This window comes from Doryrhamphus excisus, linkage group LG11 (assembly GCF_037039965.1).
Source record: "Doryrhamphus excisus strain RoL-2023G ecotype Guam linkage group LG11, RoL_Dexc_Guam_v1.1, whole genome shotgun sequence".
Lineage (NCBI taxonomy): Eukaryota > Metazoa > Chordata > Actinopteri > Syngnathiformes > Syngnathidae > Doryrhamphus > Doryrhamphus excisus.
In genome coordinates, this window is record NC_136367.1 from 674231 (window position 1) to 701639 (window position 27409).

Consider the following 27409-nt stretch of genomic DNA (forward strand, 5'->3'; position numbering starts at 1 on the left):
CAGACTCTATTTTTAGTACGTTAGGACGAGTGGCGGGTGCAGGATGATGTTGTTTTGGTCTCTCTGGTGAGCTTTTTTAATATGCAATACAGAGCAGGGATTCAATTAGAGACTAAGCCAGGTGTTTTTTTAATGTGCCTCATGAACTCTGCCTAGCAACAGGTCGCAAACCTGAAGAATGTCGGCTAGTGAGTTGGAGAGAGTCATCGTCCTGCTACGTAGCCTCGCTATGCTAACATCGCTATGTTTTTGTCTTCATGAGCGTGCTACACAAACATCGGAGCCGTCATCGGTTCGTACGATTAAAGTTCCTCGCTGCCTCTGATTAGAGCGATGGCTTTTACGGACTATGAGCGTGTTAGAGCCCCCGTCTGATAAAGGTCAAACGCCCGCTTTTACACAACAGGAAGCTGACAAAGGTTGGCACTGTGTGCATGGGGGGGGGGTGAACTTATTAGGCGTCAACTTAGGAGACAGTCTGCTAAATGCCTTTTCATCCCAGCTGACCTCCTCTCTCCTGGGGAGTCAAACATGCTAATACACACACATGCTAACACGCACAAACACTGAACAATGATCTTGGACTTTGGCCAAATCCTGTTCTAACAACTGTAGTTGGCTCACACGTCTGGAGAGAGAGGACTTCTGATTGGCCGTCCTTTGGAAAAAGTTGTATGAAAACACAATCCACAAAAGTAGATGCTGCTAAAGCAAACTGTCCATCACTCAAATTATTGAGTTATTATCTTCAAGGAAGTCATCTCACAAAATATCATTGGGATCAACAATTATATTTTCTAAAGGTTTCATCGAGCAAAACCATCCATCCTTCCATCCATCCATCCATCCTTCCATCCATCCATCCTTTCATCCATCCATCCATCCATCCATCCTTCCATGCATCCATCCATCCTTCCATCCATCCATCCTTTCATCCATCCATCCATCCATCCTTCCATGCATCCATCCATCCTTCCATCCATCCATCCTTTCATCCTTCCATCCATCCTTCCATCCTTCCATCCATCCATCCATCCTTCCATCCATCCATCCATCCTTCCATGCATCCATCCATCCTTCCATCCATCCATCCTTCCATCCATCCATCCATCCATCCTTCCATCCATCCATCCATCCTTCCATCCATGCATCCATCCATCCATCCTACCATGCATCCATCCATCCTACCATTCATCCCTCCCTCCATCAATCCTTCCATTCATCCATCCATCCATCTACCCATCCATCCATCCATCAGGGACACTGACCCTGGCCAATATAATTTGAGTGCTGAAGGATGATTGACAGGTACATCGGGGTGGCTGTGCTTTATCCACGCTCGTGGGGGGGGGGGGGGGGGGGCAAGTCATTAATGTTCACGAATGAGGCCTCGATAGGCTGCAAATGATTTGAAAGCCCCGTCCCACATGCTCGGTGCCGCTGATAAAAAAAGGAAGAATAAAATGTCTCCCATTTAAAGGACTGCGTCACGACCCCGAGCCTTTGTTGCCTCACATCCTGCTAATGCCACTCTTTAGCTAGCTTTTACCGCCACGCACACGCCGTGTCGGACCAGTGTGTCGCTGACTTTGGTGGAGATGATGCATTCAATGAGCAGCCAACCAAGTGCTATGCTGTATGCTATGTGCTGTATGCTAGCAGAGGCTAATTTAGCAGCTGCTTGCTGATGGAAGCTCATCTTCCAATAGAAATGTTAATAAGCGATGATGAGGCACACGGGTGCTCGCGCTTTTTCATCCACAAATTGATGGCAGCGTCGCTGCACTTTATCTTCCACGGCTGCTGCTGCTGCTGCTGCTGGGGGGCCTGGGGGGGGGGGTTCGTAAGGCAACACGTCAAAGTTAAAGCGCAGCTCCGCATCCATCGTGTCGCTCAGTCTTCCTCCTCACAGCCAATCACGCGTGAAGGACGCGTCCCTCATTAGCGTCATCTAGCAGCTCATCAGCTGAGGTGTCCACCTGCGTGAAGCTGCTCCAGCCGGAAGTTAGGAAATGACAGCAAAGACGTTGCCATGGCGATGATGTACAGGAAGCGCGGCATCTGACCAGACGACGTTGGTCCCACGACCTTCACTGTAGGACTGGCGAGAGGTGCCGATGATGTTTACGTTTTGCTGTCACCATGGCAACCTCATGCCACACGATGCTTTTACCAAAAATGCCTTTTTTGGTCATTTTCACGATTTCAAATGTCTGAGAGATGTCACACTCGTGTTTTGTTAGCCTTGATGCTGGAATTTAGACAGCTTCAACGTACTTCTACGTACAAGTACGCCCAGCTTGTGTGTCTGTAGTCCTAAATAAAAACTACACTTTTGGGGTAATCCTTATGTGAAACATGAGCCCACACGGCTTTCCCGTTTCCGTGTCCTAAAGAGAGAAAAGGCCTCGGCATGAGGGAATTCTGTCTACCTTCTACTGCGGCGTAAGTCGTATGCCTCCTCACAATCGGAGATGAAGAAACACGTAAAGGGGGGGGGGGGGGTTACTGAACAGAGTGGTCCTTGAGGCCTTTATTACAGAATTTAATCTCCTACAAGATGTGTGATAACATGCAATACTTACAGTGCAGACATATTTTGGTGCACAAGAGCCACACTGCAGACTGGAGTGTGTGTGTGTGTGTGTGTGTGTGCACCTTTTTTCATGCACGACATCCTCCTTATGCATAAATTGATGGCTTTGGTGGCTATTATTTACTGTGTCTGCTGCAGGAGAAGGGTGAGCCTCTGTGTGTGTGTGTGCGTGTGCATGTGTGCGTGTGTGTGATAATCTTTGATTTTATGTGCGTGGCGCATGTGAAGCAGGACAAATGGAAATGCATTTGAAGGAAGGTCCTGGGCGTCAAGTGTCGGCATAAGACAGATATTGATAGCATCATATCTGTCATCGTCATGGTGACCACAGCTCATGTACCTGATTGCAGGTACAGTGTGTGACATCTCCAAGTGGCATGTCCTGCTAAATTCCACAATAATTACACTCTACTTCCAGTGGCTACTCTGGGATTGTCCTAGTGTACTTTCATGTCCAAATGTGAAAAAATATTTTTATTTTTATTTCTTAGCCAATGAGCCACCTTCCATCCAACGACAAGGCAATGGGCGAACTAATGTAACTGATGCAACAAATGGAACCCATGTCACCAATGTAACTAATGTGACTACTATAACTAATGTAACCAATGTAACTACTATGACTAATGTAATCAATGTAACTACTATAACTAATGTAACCAATGTAACTACTAAAACTAATGTAACCAATGTAACTACTATAACTAATGTAACCAATGTAACTACTAAAACTAATGTAACCAATGTCACTACTATAACTAATGTAACCAATGTAACTACTATAACTAATGTAACCAATGTAACTACTATAACTAATGTAACCAATGTCACTACTATAACTAATGTAACCAATGTAACTACTATAACTAATGTAACCAATGTAACTACTATAACTAATGTAACCAATGTAACTACTAAAACTAATGTAACCAATGTCACTACTATAACTAATGTAACCAATGTAACTACTAAAACTAATGTAACCAATGTAACCAACATAACCAGTGTAACTAATGTAACTGTAGCTAGCAAGAGCCCCAAGGATTCCATGCAGCCAAGAAGCGTGAAACAGCAATAAAACCGTTGACAAATTCAGATGTCAGTATTCCCTTTTGTTGTCCCGAATGCTTCACTTGAGTAACGCGTCTTTACAATTCCCACTCTTTGCTTTCAAGTCATTTGGCAGCCTTTTAATTAAAAGTCGTCCAGTGATTAAACAGCTGCACACACACACACACACACACATACACACACACACACACACACACACACACACACACACACACACTGGGCAGATGTCCCGGTCACTGTTCCCTGACTGAGAACATTTGCTAAATCCTAATGGAATTCATGGGTTTTTTCACTTGCGTCGGAGGAGATGGCCGCCAACAACACATCCTCCTTTCCAATCTTCTCTACCCTCAAAGCTTACGTTGGAATGCAACCTAACAGAAATACATGCAGAGCATCAGCTTCCACTTTTCCATGTCTGGAGTAAAACCGGAGAGGCCAAAGGTTTTCCCAGCCAGGCCAGATGAACGATGGAAGGACGCAACACATGGACAGGAGACATGCTAACGTTTTTATGGACCGCGTTTCATCCCAGCCTTGTCAGACAGCAGCCAAACAACAAGGCGTGGACGGACGACTTGTGAGAGCGCACGTGAGACTCCTTACGGGTTTTCCCTTCATCACGCTGGGAAATGACAAAAACAAACCTCTCTTCTTGTCTTGCAGCGTGAGGGACTAAAGACGCTCTCCAGGCGGCGTGACGGGAAACCAAACAGATGTTTCCTTCCTGGAGCGTTCAAATATTCAAGGCGTTGCCTTCATCGGACGCAGGCAGCGTGTCAGGCGGCAATCGCTACCTCGGCGAAGACACTTAGCGTGACAACATCAAGGTTTGCTGGGCCAGACGTTGGCAGCTTCACAAATTCCCACCACATTTGTAACCCCACTGACACGTCCGACTCGTGGTGCATAACGATGCATGACGATGATGATGAGCCACAACTGAGATGTTCCTTTATGTAATATTTTTGTTATGCTATTTTTTGGGGGGGATGGGGATGTTTTTAGGTCAATTATATATTTTGCGTCCAATCAGCCGCAAATGGCCCCTACGCTGCACTTTGGACACCCCTGCCATATAAACATAAAAGGTAAAAGCCCTAATGTTTAACCAGCAGATGATGCTAATAATAACTTTAAATATGTTTAAATATGCGTACTGTGAGTACTGCAGGTCTTTTTAGGATATCAAAGTGGGCCCTCGCATCCTTTCATATTCCTGTTTGGGGTCCTTTGAGGTTTAGACACCCTAGTTATGTTTTTATTAGGACAAATAAACCCATACACGGGAAAATAAATGTTACTATTACTTAACGAGCCAGCAGTCCAGGCTTCGGGAGGTCCCGGTCTTGGTTCCTTTCCACCCATGGAGCCAAGGAACAACCTTGTAGAACTGTGTGACAATACTCAGCAGCATGAAGGAATGATTGGCATACTCAGCATCATACTAATGAGCACGTGCGGGTCGCAGTTAGCCTTCAGGGTCCGAGTCCCATCCAGTCCCGTGAGAGGAGGCGAGAAGCGTTGAAGGCCGTGTTCTCCTTTTTTGCCACTCCAGCTGATGAGTGGAAGGAGATGAAGGTGGGAGGTGTCGGAACGAGAGCAGAGGTGAGAGGAAGAAAGAAGATGTGAAAGAAATGTCCGACATGTCCAGGGAGGACACCCTGGTGAGGTGCTGACCCGGATGACCAATGGGAGCGGCTTCTGTTACGGACTACCAAGAAGCTGGTGTCTGCACCTCCTGCTTCCTGGTGTGTTCCTTCTTTGACTTTGGGAAGGAAAAATAATACGAGAAAATGCTCTCTTTTGTCTTCCTGCGCCTCAACATTTGGAAAACACAGGAGTGGTCCTCCTTTGATCCAACGGGCTTTCTTCTTCCTCCATTTTTTATTTAGTCTTCTCTTTTCTGCTGACCGCCACAAGCTTTTGTCGTCCGCCACGAAGCGCGGTACGTCGTTATCTTTTTTCTCTTTCTTTGTCTTATCGGTGCTAATTAGCCACAGGCTGCTGGGCTGTCCCGCTAGCGGGGACAAAGATGTGTCAGGACCACAGAGAATGAAAAGGCGGCTCTGGAAGGCGGAACAAAGACGGCGCCGTACTGACGCACTTTGAACACAGCTTCAGTCAAACTTCAACTTCATTTTTTTGCAAGAGGAAGTCTGACATTTGAGAGTTTCCAACTCGTGTGACGAAGATGATGGCGGGCACAAAGCAAAGTGGATGAAAGCAGCCCCCACGATTCTGGTCCCCGTTCCGAGTCCTCAAGGACCAGACTACTGTGACATGTTACTTAGCTGAAACCAATCATCTTATCAGGATGTTCTCTGGGCCCGGAGCAGCCGGCGCCAACCTTGGCAGCTCATTAAATGCTGGCTATTGGCGGCAGAACAGGAAGTGGTGTCATCGGGCACGTGGCGGTGATGCCAGCCGCCCAACCCCCAAGCCAGCGGACAAACCAGTAAAGCTGGACTGTTGCATGAAGCAAACTCAGCGCAATCCGTACTTCCTAGGACGGACTAAATACCCGAACCTGCGTTGGCCGCATGTTGATAGACCCATGATAGCCGTACGGACGACACAGGAAGACGTAAAACATGACAAAGAACCTTCGACATGACAAAGAACCTCAGAGGAAGGTCTACATGATGTAATACTTCACGTAGAGTTCTCCACAGGGTACTATGGTATTGTGTACACAACGTGTTGGTGTGTGATCCAAGATGGCTGCATAGGAAAGCAAGGACATTTCTATCAACACCACGGATTCAGCGCACCAAAAACGGGGCGTTGGAAAACCAAAGGTTTGACTTTATGCTGAAAAACCCGTCTCTCGCGTGGCCACGGTGCCAGATCGTATCCGATCATCAAACACCACAAAGCAGGACTTGTTTTCCAGCTGGTTGGTCACACGTTCATTCTTAAGCCTGACCTAAATGGACCAGGAAGCCATGATCATTTTACTGTTCTTCCTTCATCTTCCCTTCCTCTCATCTCGTCTCTCCTGGCGTTCCCATCCTAGCTGGAAGCCGGCCTTTGAACCCATGTGACGTTCTGTGTGGCTGGAGGCAAAATAAGCTGAAGATGAGTGAGAAATCCTGATGACTGAGGAGCATCCTTGGCTCCTTAGTGCGACTTTGCAGCCACTGTGGATGCTCCGCCTCCATAATGGATGATTTTCTCCGTATCTGCCATGCACTTTTCCCTCCTCACCGCCGGCTTTCCAGTCATTTTCTCACACTTTCTTCTCACCGGTCTTCTTCCACAACAAGGGGGCGCCGCTGGGAAGCAGCTGGAAGATTCCATTCAAACATTCCGTAGTCGCCGCTTGAGATTCTGCTCATTGGGCTCGGTGTCGGTGCAGCTTAATGCTCTTTGTAGGAGCCTCTGCAGTGACAAGAGGATTTAATGAGCGTCTGTAACGAGGTCTACTTGAGCAGCACGGGCCAAAATCAATAGTTGGCCGGCAATCTATTCCGCTAGGAGGGGGGGGGGGGGCTTCACGTTTGGAGGCTTTCAATACCACATCCAGCATGAAGTTGGTACAACCCAGCGGCGCGTCACAAACCATGAAGACAATCAATGGATTGTTGAGCAGGCCACTTCATTAGGAACAACAGCTGGTAAGATCCAATGCAGCCCCGATTCAGAGCCAGCTGGGGCGATGGGCGACATCAGAGCATGCTAGGAGTGGAAAACACTTCACCTTCCATACTAGGAAATCTTAAGATGGAAACACATGCATGGAAATGGAAAGCCTCCTCCTGGTGTCATGGTGCCTCCTCCCGGTGTCATGGTCCTACAGGTTGATTTGCATCCAGATACGGTATCTCCAAGGTAGCGGATACGGGAATTACACGTGCATCATTTTTGTATTGTTCTTTTTCGTGTCGGTGCTTTACCGAGTTTACCGAGTGGCGGCACCTGCCTCAGTCGTCTATTGCGCAACACAAGCCAACATAAAAGTGGCTAGTTCCTCCTCCAATGAGGGGAGGTGCATTATGAATGATCTATGAGACTTTATAAAAGTGGCCATCCAAATAAGGGAAGCGTAAAGTAATGAGCTAACAGATGGAGAGTCTGCAGAGGAAGGCGGCTGATCAATCAGTCAATCAATCACTGTCAATTCTCTAATTGGCACATACGCAGGCCGGGACTGATGGCGTGACTGGGATCCGCTAATAGCATTAGCATTCCGTAGGAAGGTGAAATCCCTCCAGGGCTCCTGGATCCCTGCTGCTCGCTTCTGCCTGTTGAGACGCCCCCCCCCCCCCCTCCCTCGGTCGCTATGACGACAGGCTTTGTTTGCGGAAGATGACGCTTCCGCTCTGACATAACAACCTCTGTAGCTTTGGGCTGTTGAGCCAAACCACAGCAGAATATATAGAATAGTATATATCATATACTAGTATATATAGGCAGTATATGGTATATGCAGTATACGGTAGATGCAGTATACGGTATATCCAGTATATGTTAGATGCAGTATACGGTATATCCAGTATACGGTATATCCAGTATACGGTATATAGACCAGTATACCCCCCCTCTTGTTTCCATCCATCCATTTTCTATGCTGCTTATCCTCACCAGGGTGGGGGTGCTGGAGCCTATCCCAGTTGCCTCTGGGGGAGAGGCGGGGTCCACCCTGGACTGGTATATCACAGGGCACATATAGACAAACAAGCATTCCCACCCACATTCATACCTATGGACAATTTTTTTTTGGGGGGGGGGGGCAATGAAGCTAACAGTGCAAACATGATTGACATCCTGGGCTGTCTGCTATGTTGTGCATAAGAAGCAGCCTGTTTTCCAACAAATGTTGAGAAGAAATAAAGTTGTTGCCTTGAAGTACTTTAGTTGGACGCCCCCCCCCGCCTCCCTCCCCAGGCGAAGGTTAACACCCCCCCTGTTGTTGTTGTTGAGCAATCAGCGTGAGAGCTTTGTGAGGACAACATCTGTCCACGTCTTTCTTCCTTTGGCATTGATTCATTCCCTCTGATGTTCCTCGAGAGATGACGCCACCCCCTCCTCACACAACCCCCCCACCCCCTGCTTATGTCCTCGTCCCGCCATCGCCGGCGGCAACACAAAGAGAACTTTCTCCCCGCTGAAGATCAAGTCATGGTCTCTGAGGTGTTGTTTCACTTTGGTCTTCAGAGGAGCAGGAGGGGTCTTTTTGATGCCTCTCTTGGGGGGGTTTGGCTGCCGTTTGATGCAATGACCTCACGTCTTCATCAGCAAACTTGGACACCACGTTCATTAAAGAATTCTCCTGTCCCCTCGTGGTCGTCGCTCCTCGTCCGAGGAACCCAGGCGACATTCATCATTTCATCTCACCTGCTGCACCGAAAAGAAAATACTTGTGGATTCTCCTGATGGAAGTATCGGATTTGGGACTTAACACGACGTCATCCAACACCCTGGAGATTGCACACTTTGGAATTACCGGGAAGAATATCACTTTAAAGTCACATCTATTCACAACCTGGATTTCCCACTGGAGCCTTCCCAGGCCTGCTTCCTCATGGAACGACACGTCGGTGGGATGGAGGTGGTCCTTCCACAGGAGGAACATCTGGAATGGAGGGCAGCAGCACCCCATCCACGATGTTGACAGTGATTGCTTCCCCCGCTTGAGATGAATCTCTTCAGCCGTGAATTGTTCTCCAAGGCTTCCTTTAGCTCCTCCCACATTTAGGCGACCGTGATTCCAGCCAATCATCTCCGTATGATTGAAAGAATAAATAATATCATATCTGCAGTGTATTGGTGCAGATTAGGCCAGCATTATGAAATAAGGCTTTTCATATGACTGATCCTAAAAAGAAGAACCAGAAGAAGCGGGCGTAGACTGAAGGAGGAGGATGACGAGCACCATGCTGCTCCCGTCCCCATTAATATAAGCCGCTATCATGGTGGCATTAATATAAAAGAGAGCCGGGGGCTTTTACGCTTTAATTTGTTTTCAGGGCCGCCTGGCAATCATCATCATCATCATCATCATCATTACCATCTCATGGCTGGACTTAACCGCCTCGCTGCGTTTTCATCCTTACAAGAATCATTTTGCCCGTTTGTGCGACTGCTCGCTATCTGTCGCCAACGTTTGTTTTCCTTTTCACGCTGAATGAACAATCGAGACGCTCACAAGAAGAGACGGAGGCGGCGGAGGCCATTTTCCATCCATGGAAGCCATTGCTTTCATATTTTTAGAGCTGAGCTGACAGTCAAGTCATGTTCTTTTCATTCTGACGTCACTCAAACCTCCATGTTTACACATGCCTGGGATCGGTCCGCTTGCCCTGTACGAAGCACCGACACCTTGCTGACTCATCCTCCCGCCATTCCTTACAGAATGCCTTAAACAACCAGCCATGGGGCCAATAAGGATGTGGGTGGCAGCAAGCTGAGAATCAACATGAGGTTCCATCAATTCCTTATTCATATTTATTTCACTTTTTCTACATGTTAAATATGATTATTCTGTGGAAAATATCTTTTTGGTCATATTTAGGGTGTCTGGGACAGATTCATTGGATTGACACCATTTCTTATGGGAAACATTGCCTCGTTTTTTTGTATGTTTTGGTTTTCATCTGACCTTTTGGAACAAATTCATGACAAAAATTGTACAGTACAGTACAGTAGAGTACAGTAGTCCCTCATTTATCATGGTTACTTGGTTCCAGACATAAACATGACAAGTGAAGTTCACATAATAATTTCATAGTTGGAGTACGGAAAACCTGTTTATGAGCTTTGAAATACAGTTTATAACATTAGAGCCCTCCAGATATGAAACAACACCCCTATAGTCACCTTGACACTATTACCTAATATATATAATATATAATAATACATAATGTAGACCCACAGTGTTTCTGTTTTTCTTCATTTCCTGTACAGTACTTGTACAGTACTTCCTGCTGTGGCAATTGTCTCATCAATGTGACATGACTGACACCTAGTGACCAGTGCAGCGTACTACATACAGGACCATCACAACATGATTACTACAGTATATCATTCATTCATTACTAGGGGCCTATGATTATTAATTATGCTTAATTAAGGCCAAAGTCAATCATGAATCCCACCCAGCAACCTCGACAAGATGCTAAGATGGCGCCTCCCCTGCCACAGCCTTAAAGTACCTTAATGTAAGACTTGTACTCACCCCCCAGCAGGATAATCTCCGCATTCCTCCGCTGCACCAACCTTGTGGACCACCTCGTCCACATCCTGGTCCAACAAGTCCTGGATGAGCTGAGCTGGAACGCGTGGCCAGACTTTCACCAGGGGAAGAGAATCCATTTTCTGTGGAGATATAAAACACACATTTGCCTTTAATGACAAAAAGACGTGTTCTGCTCCCTCTCACACACACTCACACACACACACACACACACACACACACACACACAGCATATGTGTAGTCACACTTGACAGGCTGTCAATTTTAGCCAGCAATCAATCAGTGACATTCAGATTTGACCTTCTAAAGAGAGTGCGCGACGTTTGACTGTGGACCCCCCCGACGAGCCCCCATAAATCCACATAAATCCACCTCGTCATTCCCCTTTTGTGGACATTTGCATGTGTGTGTGTCGTGTGTGTGTGCGTGTGTGTGTGAGCTCTCCAGAGTGTTGACATTAAGAGGCGGGCCACGCCGTGCTAACACTCTGACATTGGCCTGACATTTTCCTCCTGCTGCTGCTTTCTAACCCCCCCCCCCCCCCTGCACACGGCGACGCAGCCCCCACGCACGTGCACACTTGTCATTCACGCTGGTGCACGTCTGTGCAGCTTCACAGACGCAAACTAAAGAACTGTGGGATGAAAAGCTGACAGAAAATATATTTTTATGCTACGGTACAATATGCATTATTCATGTGGGAAATGACATGGATCAATCCCGACACGAGTATTGGGAAAATGGACGTGTGAGTGGACTTTTAGTCCACTGGTGAGGTGAAAGGTCAATGATGGCCGACTTCATTGAGTCCCTCCACGTTCGTCACCATAACGACTCAACAAGGACGTTTAGGGGAAGCGTTCTGTCCCGTGGAGACGCCTCTCGTCATGTCTCTGTGACACGCGGGTCACATGACAGTGAAGTGGCGTCAGGTGATGATGCTTGGCTTCCTGCTGACCTTTCACGCAGCACAATGAGGGTACAAGAGTTGCGCTGATATATCAGCAGATGTATCGGCTGCCACCCCCCGCTGGGCCCCCACTGTAATATCTTATCGATGCCTGTGGTGCCTTCACGGCCCCAGGGCAATAAGTAACGTCATTCGTTACTGTCAGTGAACCAAGGCAATGACGATTGGCCAAAGGTAGAGAATGATACTCGGCCTTCTCTTCAGGCCGCTTGCGAACAGAGATATATTTCTGGCCATCATTTTCAGATGCCACAAAAACTGGGGCGGTGTGCAAAAACCAAGGTACCGATGTACTTTTTAAAAGTAACTTGCAAACATTGAATATTTCATGCGGCGTCCTTAAAGTGGTCATGAGAGGAAACATCATTGCCAGCGTTAAAAAAAGAGAGAGAGCGAGAGAGAGAGAGAAGGATGTGAAACGGGAAAGAAAAAAGCTACTTGAGATGAACAAGAACATAAAAGCAGTCAGGAGTCGCACTCGGCTTCCACACAAGATGGAGCAACCATTTGGATGGAATGTACCACATGGAAGTAGAAAGGAAAGTATGATGTTTTTTTTACTTGCCCATCATAGTGAAATATGAACACATACTTCTTTCCCTTTTCTGTGCATTTTAGCACCAGAGTTTGGGATAATAATGAGTTAATATGAGCTAGCTAGCAACGGACGCCATGGGAAATACCTACCTATAAAAACTGGGTGTATTTGTATTAGTATTTGTGATGAGATCCCACACCAAGGTTGCTTCTCCTCGTATTGCACGTTTAACGGTAGATTTACGTTCCGTTTGTATTGGCCAACTCCCAGATTCGTTCACAGGGAAATCCTAGGAGAGAGAGAGAGAGAGAGACGGAGAAAGAGAGAGAAAAGGAAGAATGACATCATCACACAACAGAGTAGAAACCAAATGAGAGCAACCTCCTGGCTGTGATGGTCTGCTGTCTGAAAGGCTTAGCCCCCACGACGCCACGGGGTCTGCTGGCCCAGATATTAAAAGGAAAAAAACAAACTGTTGACAAAGACGGAATCGTTGGCAGCGGTCCGGCAGATCATCCCGGTCACATGCCACAGGGTCACTCCGTGTGAGCTCATACCAGGGACGGGATGGAGGACGGAACCATCAGGTGGGATCAATGGGGGGGCAGTACAGCCCCCTGCCAGGGGGATGCTCCATCTTTTTGGGTGAGGAATGACAGTGATGCTTAGGGCGATGTTGGATGTTTACGTCTGTACCTTATCTCATCTTTTATCGTTCACCAAAGAATGTTCGACTTTTGTCAGGGTTCGATTCCGACATGATGCGATCCGATATTTAACGAGCAGGAAACAGCATAAAGACAATGAATGAACACGCTGTTTGAAAGGAGCTGTGCTTAGTAAATAAAAGCCAAGTAGCTCACCCGGCCTTTCTTAGTTTAATAGGTTGAAGTGGGTTTAATTGTGCTGGTAGTAGATACTCCTACACTACAATACACCTGCACAGGATAAGCAGTTGAAAATGAATGAATGAGTTTTACTGAAACTGGTTTTGGTGGATCGCTGAGTTGAATGAACTCACAAAAATCCAACCAAAAAATATCAGCAGATGTTCAGCTTTGGCTCTGCTGGAGCCCACCTGTGTGTGTTCTGTGTGTGTGTTGTGTGTGTGTTGTGTGTGTGAGTTACAGCTGCTCTGTGTGTCGCCTCGCTACTTTACCGTTTCATTTCCGCCCTCCACTGGACTGAGACGAGTGCTGGAGGACACCAGGGAACAACCGGCCTTCATCGGCGGTGGCGCCAACTTTGTACATTTGCACTGTGGAGAAAAAGTAACATGGTTTTTGTTGCTTTGTACTTTATTCAATAGCCATTTATTGAAAACGTCCTCTTACTCTTTGGATGTGGAGTCTCACGGGTGTTGAAAGCCAGCCTGCCGTGTCCGGACAGATTTGTTTTACGGCAGTTACAGAACGTAAACATCAGACAACACCATTTCTACTACACATCAGTGACATCACAGAAGCACCATCATGAAGATGCAAAGGAGGAAGTGATGTACAGTAGGTTCTTTCCAGTACCGACAGTGCAGACCCACTCTACTTGATCCGGATCTATGTTTTTATTATTGGATGGAAAGAAACAGAAAGACATTATGACATTTCTAGAGTTTTTACAAGCCAACATTGTGAGTAGCTTCACATCTCGTTGGAATATGACACTTTTTTATTGACTGAAGGCTCGAGCAGAACCAGGATATTATCGGACTTACGGGGATTTGAGTCTGACTTCCTCCCAAATCCGAAGATAAATACAAAACACCAAGTGGGAAGAACTCCAGTCAGGAGATGCCGGCTGGAATAAACAAAGATTTCTCCATATCCCAGACTCGTGTATCACTCTGCAAAAAATGATCCAGCAAGTGAGTAGCAGGTAGGGTCAGAAGAAAGAATGCAAATACCCGATACCATCTCTACTAAAGATGTTGCGACCTTTTCCCAACAATTTTCCATGGGACTCCTTTGTCACTGAGCTCTGCTGTCATTGGATTTCAATGCACACAAGCAACAATAAGCTCCAATGTGGGAAATATTGACCATAGCAAATGGATATGCTAATGGCGAAGTCCCTAAAGCCCCGAGGTGTTCCGCCAAGGCAGCACATGCATGTCAAACGGAGATGATGCACAAAGGGAGAAAAAGGGAGCTGAACCAAGGAGGAATGAGGATGAAGAACATGAAATCTTCCCAAGAAGATAAGTGCAGAAGTGACAAAGTACGGAATGCAAACATCAGAGGAGAAACGATGGCGGGATTGCCGTCACGGACCACTTCACAACCAACACCCGCTTCAGGTGAGGAGAGATAAGACGTCGCCTCCTCCAGGATGAGAGCAGGCCGAGACCTTGCGGTTGCCTCATCAGGCTGATTAGCACCAATTAGCTGCCACGCGAGCACCGGCGTTGAAAAGTCGATAATGAAGAACAACAGCGCGGCGCAGCGTTGTTAAAGGCCACCATTAACCGCCATCATCGCTAAGCTTTAGTCTCCTTGCCAGGTCGAGACGGCCTCCGCGCCGCTAACGAGCTTTACGCAGCTAATTGAAATAAACAGTGCATTATGACAGTATTAATGAGTCGCTTGATGCTGCGCGGGTCAAACTAGACGACGGAGGGAAGGTGAATTGCCGCATACTCATACTCAAAGATGCTGGTTTTGTACTTTTACAGCTTGGGATCATTATGGTCCAAAACAGGAAGGGGGCAGAGATGAATCTAGAATTGGGCCAAGATGGGTAGACACACAAAAACCAACAATGGAAGACATGTGGCTTTGTATTACTCCAACCTACAGATCCTAGTGTCAGTCAGTACCTTGGTCAAGGGAAACCAGTATCCAGAGAAAACCTAGTATGGTTCTCGGTTGGGAACCATCAACAAATTGTTCTCTCTTTCTTGGGACTCAAACCAAGAAGTCTGATACAGGGCTTCAGTATCTTGCTCAAAGACAGCTGGTCATGGCAGGCCCCGGTAGACAAGGGTTTGAACCCACAACCTGAAGGTTGAGAGGTGAGCGCCCTACCAGCTGACCGGAGCATCCGCCAAAAAGTGGACGGTTTTCCTACCTGCATAGCTCCTGACTACGGAACCACTAAAAGCTGCATATCACAGTCAACCAGCAGCCGTGGTGAAAGTTGTTCCTTCCTTTTGAACTCCGCTCAGCGACACGTCACTGAACTCTCTGACAAATCCAAGACTGTCTTCTCGTATAAAAGAGCCTCTCGTCTCAAAAAGGTTATCTGTCCCCCCAGTGTGCATCAGCTGGTGCGGCGTCAGGCCCGCTGAAGTGTCGGGAAAAGGGGGTCAGATGTCGCCTCACTCCACAGAAGTTTACTCTGTAAAAAAACGGCGAGGGACGCCGGGCGCCTTCGTCAGCCCAACCGTCAGGAGGTGACCCGGAGGAAGCCTCTGGAAGCTTTTCAACTGACAGACTCAAGTCCGGCTCTCTCTCCCCACTCGGAACGCTGCTGAGAAGGCCGTGTGATGCTGAGAGACACGTCTAATACGCGTCACGTATCGCAGTCCCTCGCGCCAGCTCAGCGCTTCCTCTTCCCTCGCAAACGTAAAGCGACGCGACCCAGTAAGGATCCTCAAGTCAGCAGAAAGACACAAACCGGAACAGACTCATTTCATTCGGCAGGCAGAAGCAAAGCTGCTTTCAAGTGCTGATCTGGAACCGGAACCGGAACCAGAACCTGAGTCCAACCCTAATGAGGAAGACAATAACAACAGCAGAAACAACCAGGGAGTTTTAGGGACACACTCTAAGAACTCTTATTACTCTTATAACTCTTACTCTTATAACTTTTATTGCAAATGTTTACGTCAACCTCGAGCGAGCACGTGAGTGAGGACGTGATAACATTTATGATCATAATATTGTGTACATTAAATTACGTTATGTCATATATTTATCTTCCTAAGACTGTTTTATTGTTCTTTGAACTCCTAATTAGTTTGTTTCTTTCAGCCTTTTCCCTGATTACGGGGTCGCCACAGCGGATATTTTTCTTAAAAGCATGACGTCATTCGGACTTATTTTTGTACCGTAGATCATCAGCTTTATTGTTCTATATGATATGATATATATTTCCAACCCCCACCAAGGGACATGTGTCAACAGGAGTTGAATTAAATATAAGAATTCAGCCAATCCTGAAATGTCTGTGGTGTTGATCCAAGAATGGATTTTCATCAAGAGAGAATCAATAGTTTGATGGAAAATGGCGACGTTATAGGCCAGCAGGCACCAGTGGAATTAATTAGCAGTGAGATTAAAGAAACAAGTCAAATTAACCACGCTGCGGGATCCCATGTGAACAATAAAGTGATGGCGCTAGGAAGGCCTTGTCCTGAATAATCATTTACTCGTGTCGCAGTAATAACCATTTGGACGTACACCTGATTGACATGTGGACGTGAGTGTTTGCCCCCGGTGGCCAGTTTTATCACTGCAAGGTAAAGCAGTGTTTTGTTTTCCGTGGAGGCTGGAGGCTTGCATACGTTACTGTTAGCATAAAATAATGTGCCTTATTGACAGTGTTGCAAAACACAGTCAAAGGATACTGTACATTTTACATGTCTGCGGCTGTTTTCGGTTTTGTTTCTTCGCCTTCTTGAGGCAAAATATGAAAGTCATTAGTGGCCGCCCCCGTCGGCCTGACAATCCACTTTTAATGAGCGTGTTTTCCACCTGACGTTTGCGTGTTTATCTTGTCGTGTGCTGCTTGGAAATGCGGCGCTCGGTCTGTCTGCTGCGGTTAAAACAGCAATAATTCATATTTCAGTCAATGTGACAAACAAACTCTACACGTCCCCACAATGGGAGGCAGGCCATTAGCATTCCTGTCACACCAGACACACAATACCCGCCGCCGACCAGGCAGGGAAAATTAATATTAATGAGGCCAGCGGCTTGCTGAGCCTTGGAATTGCTAATATTGCTAATAGATAATGTCACTCAGCTGAAATGACTGCTAATCACGGCCTATCATAGGAATCCCCACAAAAGTGGCGGCGTCACGTGACTGGACGCTTGTGGTGATGTCATGATGATGAAGAATCAAACGTTACCTGGCAGGCAAAGTTAAATATGCCAGAGGAGCTTGTGTTGTCTTCTGATGACCGAAGTCATGCTCGCTAATGGCCGACGCCGCTACACTGTCACCAAACACCAAACTTGCTGGAAGGCGGCGCCCCGCCTTCTCGGTTCTGACCTGGGATCGATTTGGGAAGGGGGGAGATGTTGTGAGCGGATTTCAGGCCATCAGTGTGTGGGATGAGCGACACCAGGCAGAGGGTCGCCGTGGTTACTGATGAGGCTTTATCACTGCGACGCAAACGTCCTCATGCATCTTTCATTCCGAAGCGGCGCTCTCTGACGTGTCCCGGAACCGATGTGTCCCACGACATGCTGCTGCAGGTACGTGGCTGCAGCTTGACACCTGATCTTACAGCTTGGCTAACTTTGGGAAGAAAAGGTGCAGAGGTCAATGATGACAAGGGGGCGCATTCTCTGCAAATGCTCAAAAGGATGGGCAACGCTGCCGGGGAGCATCGTCAGTCACATGTGACACCTCGCTCTCCGCCACAATGACCGCCAGCCCCAAGGAATAAAAGCATCAAATTATGCTTTGGGCCCCAGAAGTACTAGGAAGTACTATAAAGTACTGTGAAGTACGGAGTCGGATCTTAGGAGCACCTCCACTGTTGCTGTTTTTGTTCGGTGGGGGTCCTGATCTGGAAGGTCTTGCAGACCAGCATGAGCATTCGGCTCTCCGGTCAGTCGGCAGGCTTTCCAATAGTTTCCATGTCGGTGAGAACAATGCTCCGGTAGCGTCTCTCCAGAACTTCCATGAAGTCCAGGTAGTTGCAGAATTTGAAGCCCTTGATTGGCTCCTCCTGCAAACACAAAGTAAACAAGTGTTACATTTGGAGACAACCGTCTTTGTTTATTTTTAAACATATATTTAAAATAATTATTCATATAATATTAATTCTTTCATTCCTTTTCTACCACTTATCTTCACAACACCCTGGACTTGTCGCCAGCCAATCACAGGGCATATAATATTAATAATTATTTTTAATATTAACATAATATAATGAGGCCGGGAAACATATAGAGTTTCTTTTTATATATCGTGCATTTCATCGATTATGGCCCGTCATCCAAAAATGTTGGATCTTTTAAATCAAGGGTCTCTCATCAATGTCCCACCACTCCTGACCCACACGGCATCCCTGTTCATCGACAAGTTGTTGTTTTGGTAGGATGAACATCAAATCCAAATCGGGGCTCAAACCCTTCAGGGTGAACGCGGTGCCTGTATCGTGGCCGGTCCATCGGTGTTGCCACGGCAACATCAGAGACTCTTTCCCAGCCGGCGTAGCATCAACATCATGAAGAAGCCGTCGTGCTGTCACATGTTGTCGCGCTAATTTGCTGCAACGCGGCATCACAAACAAACTATGCTCCCGAGACGCACCGCAACCGTGTCACTGCCAAGGAATCCCGTAAGCGCACGGCTGCCGGCCGACCGCTCCAAAGTACAGCCTCCCACAGCAGTGCACGTTCTTCCCACAGCAGTGCACGTGCTTCCCACAGCAGTTAGCGTCGTCCTCACAGACTCACAACCACTGGAACAAGTCGTTTGCCACTTGGAATTTTAATTTGGATGAAATATAGATTTCACTCCTTGTGAAACAGGCCGTGTGTGTGTGTGTGTGTGTGTGTATAAAATACGCCCTTCACATTGTCCCCACAAGACAAAAACGAGAGCCAGGAGAACAAGAAGCCGGAATATCTAAAAGTTAATGGTTCAATTCAGGATAGGAACTGTCTCTCTAACACATACACACACATATACACGTGTACACACACTAAAAGTGTCAAAGAAGCTCATCCTTTCATTGTTCTTGTGAAGACCAGCCAAAATGTCTACCCAGTAAAAGGTGGCATAGCAAAGGTTGTACCACACAACCATAAAAGACAACAGCGTGCACACACACACACACACACACACACACACAATGCGTAAGTGTGTGTCCTGCAGGCATATCTGATGATGGCGCTCATTACGCCAGCGTCCTGTGATAAAGCCTCCCCTAACTGTTCTTTTATTCACAGGAAGTGGGCGGCGGCTGATGGCGATGTTAACACGGCGGCGATAAGACGCGCCGGGACGCTTAATGAGTGTCGAGCCTCGTTCAGAGTTTATTTGGCCGGAACGACTCGTGGAGAGCTTTCCCGTCGGCTCGGCACTGGCGTGGGCGCCATGTGAGAGATAATTGTTGTTCGCTTGTTATGGACGTCCGTCTTCATCATCATCACATGCAGATGGATCACGGCAGTTACTGCGATATTTCACAGAAGTACTCCATGGATATATGTATGATGGTAAATGATTTCGACAAAGTAGACTGCAAACTATTACCGTATTTTCTGACTATGACCAAATAAATAAATGATTAAAGATGTGCTGCCTTTAGGTTAGTGGGGAAGTGGTTATTTTTTTGCCAACATGCTTCTGTCTTGGACTGTCTGTAAGGAATGTGCAACTACATAATGTTATAATAGCTGCTACACTATAATACTGTATTATGGGCATGAAGTCATAATATTTCCAGAAGAAAATTCACAGGAAGAAAGTTGAAATACATGGAAAAGGGGGAAAACTGTAATATTATGATCATAAAGTAAAAAAAACCCAACACAATTATTGTTGTATTGTTCTTTCAAGAAGAAGAATAAACTCACTGGGAAAAATGTAAAAATGTCATTTTAGCAGCACAGAGCTGAAACACTAAAGACATTTTTCATTTCTTTTAAAGTCAGAATATTATGAAAAACAAACAAAACGATAAAATTGGGTTGGGAAAAGAACTTCTAATATTACACGAATAAAGTCATAATATTTTCATAATATATATTCATATATATTCGTAATATTTAAGAAAGTTGAAATAGTTGGAACAGTTTTTTAAAACGCAAAAATGAAAACGATGTAAGTAGAAAGTTGCAATAATTGCCAAATAAAAGCCAAACAGTAAAACTGGGCAAGGAACCACAGAGTGCCCTGGGTGCGGCCTGACCCACCTTGAGGAAGACCTGCAGCTGGCGGGCCTGCGTGCGGCGCAGGAGGTCGGGCTGCAGGTGTCGGAAGAGGGCCAGGCAGGTGTAGACCTGGTAGTCGGGGCCCAGCAGGACGCAGGTGCACACGTAGTGGCGGATTTCAGGCCAGTCCAGAAAGTTCCAGAAGCACTGAGTCAGCCAATGGAGACAGATCTGGGGGAGGACCGCAGAAACCAAAATTGGAACTCATTCTGTTTATGAGTAAACATATTAGATGTTTGGACGCAGAAACACGCACACACGCACGCACACACACACACACACACACACACACGTTGGGAGTGTAATTTAGCATTTTGCTGAGTCTGCCCCCATCATCTGTCTGGAAACGTGGAGGAGGGCTGGCTGGCGGCGGCGTTGAATATTGAAAAGGGATTATGGGATGTGGAGACAAGTTGATGCACGCTGATGTTTATTTCTCTTCCTGATCAACAAGCTCCGCCCACCCGCAAAGCACCACCGTGGCTCCCTCGATGAGGAGACAATCCGCACAGATGCAAACACGCCACCCAGACCGGAAGGAATTGGCATGCGAGATGTGTCTGATATTCAAAGCAACAACACCTTTCATCACGGCACGCTCCCTCCGGGTTCTGCCCGCCTTCCTACCAAAGTCTTCCAGCTTTGGGCTTGTCCCCTTAGATGTCAGGACAGCAGGTCACGTGTTTCCATCTTGCCACGTCTGTTCCATCTTCTTCTACCAGCCCTACCGTCTGCATGGACATCTAAACTAAGGCTGGGCGCCGCCCGAGTACAAGCTATTTATGTTCTGCGGTGCTTTTAGTGTTTTAATATTGCTTTATTTATGACTTTCTTATTGTTTGGAGCAGCTGTTAGCTAGGCCGAGCTACGCAGAGCGACCGTCTCCAGACCAAACATCAGGGCCGACCTCTTGTCACCAAGGATTCCTTCTCCATCCACTGAAACACTTAGACAAAGTCTACCACGTACAAGTATCTCCTTCACTTGCTTCCTCAGGTGTGTGGGAATCTTTCAAAAGCTTTCCAAAGTGTGTGCGGAGGTGGGGGGCATCATCACCTTGAAGAGTGTGAAGACGAGCAGAATGTTAAACTTGTCTTCTCCGCGTCTGAGGTGCAAATTTTCACCAGGCATCGCGTGAGCCTCGCCTGCCATGGAGCCATGGCGGACGCCTTCAAAGGCTCCACGTTTCAAGGACGAAAAATAAATACAAAATCCAGAGCAACAAAAAACACCTCCCTGCCATTTGGGGTATTTTCAAGTCAAAACAGGAAATAGAATGTCCTCCAGGCTTCTGTTTATGTGTTGGCTTGTAAAAGCTGGACCATCTATTGTTTCTCTAAGCCCACACACTAATCCATTCATCCAGAAGAGGGGAGATGAACATGACTCAAGGAGGTAGCTGAGGTCCTGTTAGAAGTTCTTTTCAGCTTGTAGGAATGGAATATTTTCCACACAGGTCTGGATGGCACTGCAACATGTATGTGAGCAATAACATGATACACCTTGTTGTTTTTAATCATGCTTCACACACAGTTTCAGCTATCAGCCACCCTGTGTCCCGGATTTGGACTTTATTCACAACTGGCACACGGCTACGTCATCATGGCATCAGACAAACATGACCTCAAACGACTGAAATATTCCATTCCCAACACAGCACAAACTGGATGGGACTCGTGACTTTACATGGGAAATAAACACAACAGCAATAAAACATGGAGGGTCTTACCTGGGACGGAGTGAAGCCAGACATCCTGAAGGCAGAGTGGACCAGCGGTAGTTCGGCCTTCAGGAGCATCTCCACGTAGTGAGCCGTGCTCCAGTAGACAGGAAGGATGCCCGACTCGGCCACTTGCACCGCCACGTCTACCTGCAACCACGACAACCAACATCGTCCTTCTTCATACTGCCCATGCTCGTCACCTGCTATGTCAGCTCTGAAGCTTTTTCTTTTGAAGGTTTTTTAATTTATTTTTGTATAATTTAATTGATTTAAACATATTTATCTTGAGTAAAATCTATATGTTGAAAAATACATTTTAAATAAAAGCAATTCATCCGTCTTGCTAAATGTATTTTGGCAAGTTTGACAGGTTTTTTGTTGTCAAATCTAATTTAAATATTTGTATTATTTATTAATGAATAATTCATATAACAATAATTATTTAGTCAGACACTGTTAGTATTATCATTATACAATAGATGTACGCTGTGAAAACCTTGACTTCTTTCAGTGTAAGAGTTCTGGTAAAAGCATACAAAGTGAAAAAGCTAAGTTCTTAAGGGCGATGATACATTATCATGGATTCACAGTTCCAGGCGGCCCTCTGAGGGTAATCATACCTGCCATATGGCAGCTCGGTAGCAGAGCTTAATAAAAGCACCTTTGAGCCAGCATCATGGCCAACACGTCCAATTCCACACAAACCAACAGGAGCTCCACTTCCACCTCATTCATGGTGCCACCAAAGAGAAACACAGTAACTGTATCACACCAGCTATGCAGGTATCAACATCATCATCAAATAATACACTTTTGTACTCATTTACAGCCCACTCGCACACTTCCCCAAAATGAAGTTACCCAGCATGCCTTGCGGTTATATTATGTGTTCTATTCTGGCTGTGCTGTGATATAATACTGTCTAGGGGAGCCAACTTACAGAGGCGTGTATCCTGGCTGGCCAGATGAGGGCAGAAGTGAGCAGAGACGCCAGCTTGACAAGCACGGTCCAACATCGCCGCCAATCTCCGGCCATCATCAGGAACACCGTGGACGCCAACCAGTCGTGGCCCGGGTAGTCTTCATGCTGGACCACTGCAGTGCAAAGTGAAGGAGGTATTTCAGCTAGCCGGGGAGTCGCTGAGCAGCGAGTAATGGACTTCACCGCTGTTTCACTCTGCCACCGGTGCAGCACCATCTTGTGAATAAATGTTTATTTTCCACCAGTTGGAAAGCAGGAAATGATGTTGCAGCGCGGATAATATAAGAAATTCAATCAAGGTGGTCCATTTGCTAAAAGGTCTCTGTGGTAGCAGCTGTGCTTGGTCAAAGCCACATCAAGCCGCCGGTGATGAGAACCACATGAAGCTCCTTCTTACATAAAGCACGCACTGGTCAAGGGCAGGCGCCCCTCCATGGTGCTACAGCGGGCTCTCTGTGGACGCCAGTCTGACAACGTCCATCAGGACCTGCTGACAAAAGAGTGACATGCGATGGATGGATGTGCTGGTTCCATGTTAAAGGGTGAACAAGCACAAATATGTGGCAGTACTTATCCAAAACAGTGGAAAACGTTCCATTCCTGACAAACGTCAAATGTAACTGTAGCCGTTCCAAACTGCCCTGCGTTCTGAGACAGAGCAAGCAAATTCGGACTTTGTTCAGGGAGGTACAAAGCAATATGAGAATCCGGGAAGCGGATCCTTCTGGGTGTTTGGTGCAACACCGGGGCCATATTTAGTTCCCGGCACAGTAAAGTAATAATAAGAAGACAAAAGTGGTGATTTGTTTGTTAAAGCCGGCGGCTCAGCAGCCAATAACAAACAGCAAAACAGCTCTTTGACTGTGACTGACAGCCTCATCCATCTGTAATGTGCAGTCAAGACTTTGCTTTCAACCACACAGAATTATAAATGATGCACGGAGCCCTGCGGAAAACATCGTTTTCATCTGCAGTGACACAAAAACATGACGGGAACGAGGACTAAAAAAAAAAAAGAACAAAAACACAACATCAGGCAACCTCCTTCCTCTGTGCGTCAACGTTGGCGTTCCTGACCACAAAGACTCCGCTTGTCATTTTGGACCTTTGTCAGAAAGTTGCCATTTGTGACTCGTGACAATGTGATCACTGCATGAGCGCCTCCAAAATAGAGACCCCTTAAATGTCAGGGTGGTATTTGGTTATGACGAGGAGCCTGACATTTACTAAATAAAGGAAGGTGTAAGCAAGCATGACCCGTGGGCGGAATGTCTGCTGGAAGATGTGGACGGCTGAAAGGATACGCAGCTCTGGGGACGTTTGGACTCTCCGACGGGACAAGAAGATCTTCACGTGCTTGGTGAGGAGTGTCAGGCTTCTGCGTGCATCTTCTTGGAGGAGCTTGAGGGAGGCGCCATACCTGCAGGGGGCAAATAAAGACACACCTTTGTTGGCCCTGCTTTGTTTCGGAATATTTATACTTTGACTGCTTTGAGGCAAAATGAATGGAAGGGGAGGCTAACCAAGTTACAACCAATGACACTGACATTTAAGATGGATAAAATGTCATTTTTTATCCATCTATCGCACATTAAAATGAGCCTGTACAGAAAGCGTTGAGCAACAAACACAAACCACGGCTTGGGAGCCACAACGCAACAACTCGCTCGCATCTGACAAACCCCACAGTGCACTAAACACAACATTTATAGCATTGCAGCATTTCGCTTGCTGCCAGAATGTTCTCCTCGGGGGTGTGGCGGAGGGGGCGACGTGGCGTCATTACGGATGCAAAGGAGCAGTGTGACAACGGTTATGTCGGTCACGGCGGCTGCAGGAGCGTGTTCATTATCACGCTTTATCACGCTGGTAGCACGAGAGCAGCGGCAGCGGAAGACACGTTGACATCATTAGAGTGTGTGTGTGTGTGTGTGTGTGTGCGCGTGTGTGGGAAAAGCATTCAGGCTTATGCTGCTGTTTACATCAAAACAAATTGTGCAACTTTGGAGGTTTTACTTCCCCCAAATAGCACTAAGCAGTAACATTAAATGCAAGGTATCTGGGGATGCTATAATAGGCTGTGATCTACTCACAGCATTGAAGCGTTTGGGAAGAAGAAGACAAGGCGCCTTCTAAATAGACTAAATAGAAGAAAACAATAGATAAGCATCAATGTGTGTAACTCCTTATGTAAAAACACAATTGAGCAACTATTCCATATTTTGAGTACATTTCTCTTTGCATGCAGGTTGGTCCTGTGAGGGCGGGGCTTAAATGGTGCACTCAACACAACTCTGATGGGTTTAAACAGGAATGCCCATTACGTTAGGTAGTTTAGATCGGGGTCAGCTGACATCAAGCTCCTTCTGATTGGTGGTTGCCCCCCTGCGGCTAAGATGAAGCCTCAGTCTCTACACAGACATGGAACTTCCTGATTCTGATTCCAGATTTATTCCATAAAGTGAGTGGCAAGATGGCCATATCTACAATAAAAGTTATCCATTGGCTTGTAGAGGCGAGTTGAGGCTGTGTTTTCTACACTTTCGTTGGTCACACTGTAACGATATGATGAATTGGACCATGTGGCCATTTATGAAAGGAAATTGATGTGTTGCCTTGACTTGGGCTACATTGTCTTTTGCGTAATCAATATCATTTCTTGTACATGTGTAATGTTTGATAGCAAATGTAGAATGTTTCATAGTAAGAGATGGATCATGTTGACAGGCTGAAAAAGTGTGAGCACCCCCAAGGTAAAAAAATACCTCAAACAGACATCCATCCCAAGGATTTCCACGGGCGATAAGACAATGGCATCCACATCCTCCTCCTCTTCCTCTTCTGTAAAACAATGACATGAGATGTAAGGAAGAAGGCCAAACACGTGATGCCGTGATTCATATGATTCCGTTTCCTCCAGTCCTCATACATGTACTGCATGAAAACTAAGGTCCACTCATCCCTCATGTATAATTATTTCACTGGAGTTTTCATACGTTTCTGTTGTCATCTGACCTAATGGAATGAGACATTTTTTACAACTAAAATATATATCAACTATATCAATTTGCGGGCATCGCTGGAAACGGTTGGCACCACTTTGGTGCCATTTTGACACAATTAGGAAGGGGGGGCTGGGAAGAATAGTTCAAATGAGCAGCGTGGGAAAGCTCTTCATCTGGAGTCCAAACGTTCCCCTCGGCGAGATAACAGCAGAGCACACCATCAGTCCCACCGGCCGCTCTTACGTAGCACCGCTAAGTGGCGGCGGCCATGAAAGCGTATTAGTTTCTGCGGCGTTACAGCCGTAATTGCATGAAGGGAACACAGCGAGGAAGGGTGATAACGTGCCAGGGCTGACAGTTTGTTTTGAAAAATGCCTCCATTGCTTCCTGTCTGCGCGGCGAAGTGAACATTATTATTACTACTCTGATTTGTTGCCTCTCACCGTTTGCGCGGCGCCGCCAGGAAGAGGCTGATCTATTAGGTGGCCCTGCACGTCTAAATTGAAACTTCAATAACAACAAGTATGTCGGCGTGTGCGTTGCCAACAGCGCCAACCCAACACTGAATGCTGCGTTTTGTTCTGATTGGGTTTAGGCCCTTTTGTCGCTGGAGGCGACGTCACAGCAGGAATTACTCATTTATTATTCTGGAAAAGGCGGCTGTGAAATTAAAGGTAAGGAAATAGTCCTTGTTTATTGCCACAGAACCTCAGACTCAGGAGCAGCGGTGTGGCTTGGTCCTGGTCTTGGATCTGTAGACCAGCTTCAGACTCTCGGCAGGGTTCTTGAGGGTGTGGGCGGAGTTCGCCCAACCAGTCTACATGTGTTTGTGTCCTTGGAGAAGGCATCTGGCCCTGTCAAGAACGCATTGGTCAGATATGAGGAGCCATGAGGGGAGCATGGTCTAGAAATGGACATCAATGAAACATTTTTGCGTGGGCATGTGCGACCTAAACAAGGACCGATTCAAGAGCCAGTGGGTGTAGTTTGGGAAGAGGACTATTAGAATGCAAAGCCACGCCGGCCTTTTTGTGCAGGCCACCTGAATTTCAAGCGTGGGCCGCCCTCATCAGCGAGGAGCGTGAAGGCTGAGGAGATGCGGCACACAGCGCTGATGTGACAGAGGTTAATGCTTGCCAAATGAGTCTGCTCTCACCGCACAATGAGAGCGCTCTCAAGAAGGGCCGAGGCTTCAGGCGACGTCTGTCCAGC

The 27409-nt window shown here is 46.7% G+C and overlaps 1 protein-coding gene across 6 annotated transcripts in view; it reads right to left on the minus strand.

The window, feature by feature from the left end:
- The window catches only part of tbc1d32 (TBC1 domain family, member 32), a 53864-nt gene that overhangs the window by 7315 nt on the left and 19140 nt on the right, over positions 1 to 27409 (minus strand). For 2 of the 6 annotated variants that reach the window (XR_013629402.1, XR_013629399.1), the window contains 9 exons: positions 25958 to 26033; positions 24497 to 24612; positions 23151 to 23305; positions 22217 to 22357; positions 20470 to 20658; positions 13708 to 18272; positions 13533 to 13631; positions 12523 to 12662; positions 10848 to 10987 (listed from right to left, as the gene is read on the minus strand). Coding sequence is in view for 2 of the 6 variants with exons in the window: in XM_078794525.1 (XP_078650651.1) it covers positions 18153 to 18272; positions 20470 to 20658; positions 22217 to 22357; positions 23151 to 23305; positions 24497 to 24612; positions 25958 to 26033 (797 nt within the window). In the remaining 4 variants the exon portion in view is untranslated. Of the gene's footprint in view, positions 1 to 10847; positions 10988 to 12522; positions 12663 to 13532; positions 13632 to 13687; positions 18273 to 20469; positions 20659 to 22216; positions 22358 to 23150; positions 23306 to 23439; positions 23841 to 24496; positions 24613 to 25957; positions 26034 to 27409 lie in introns of those variants that run through there. The other 4 variants (XR_013629401.1, XR_013629400.1, XM_078794525.1 and 1 more) reach the window with 4 other exon arrangements.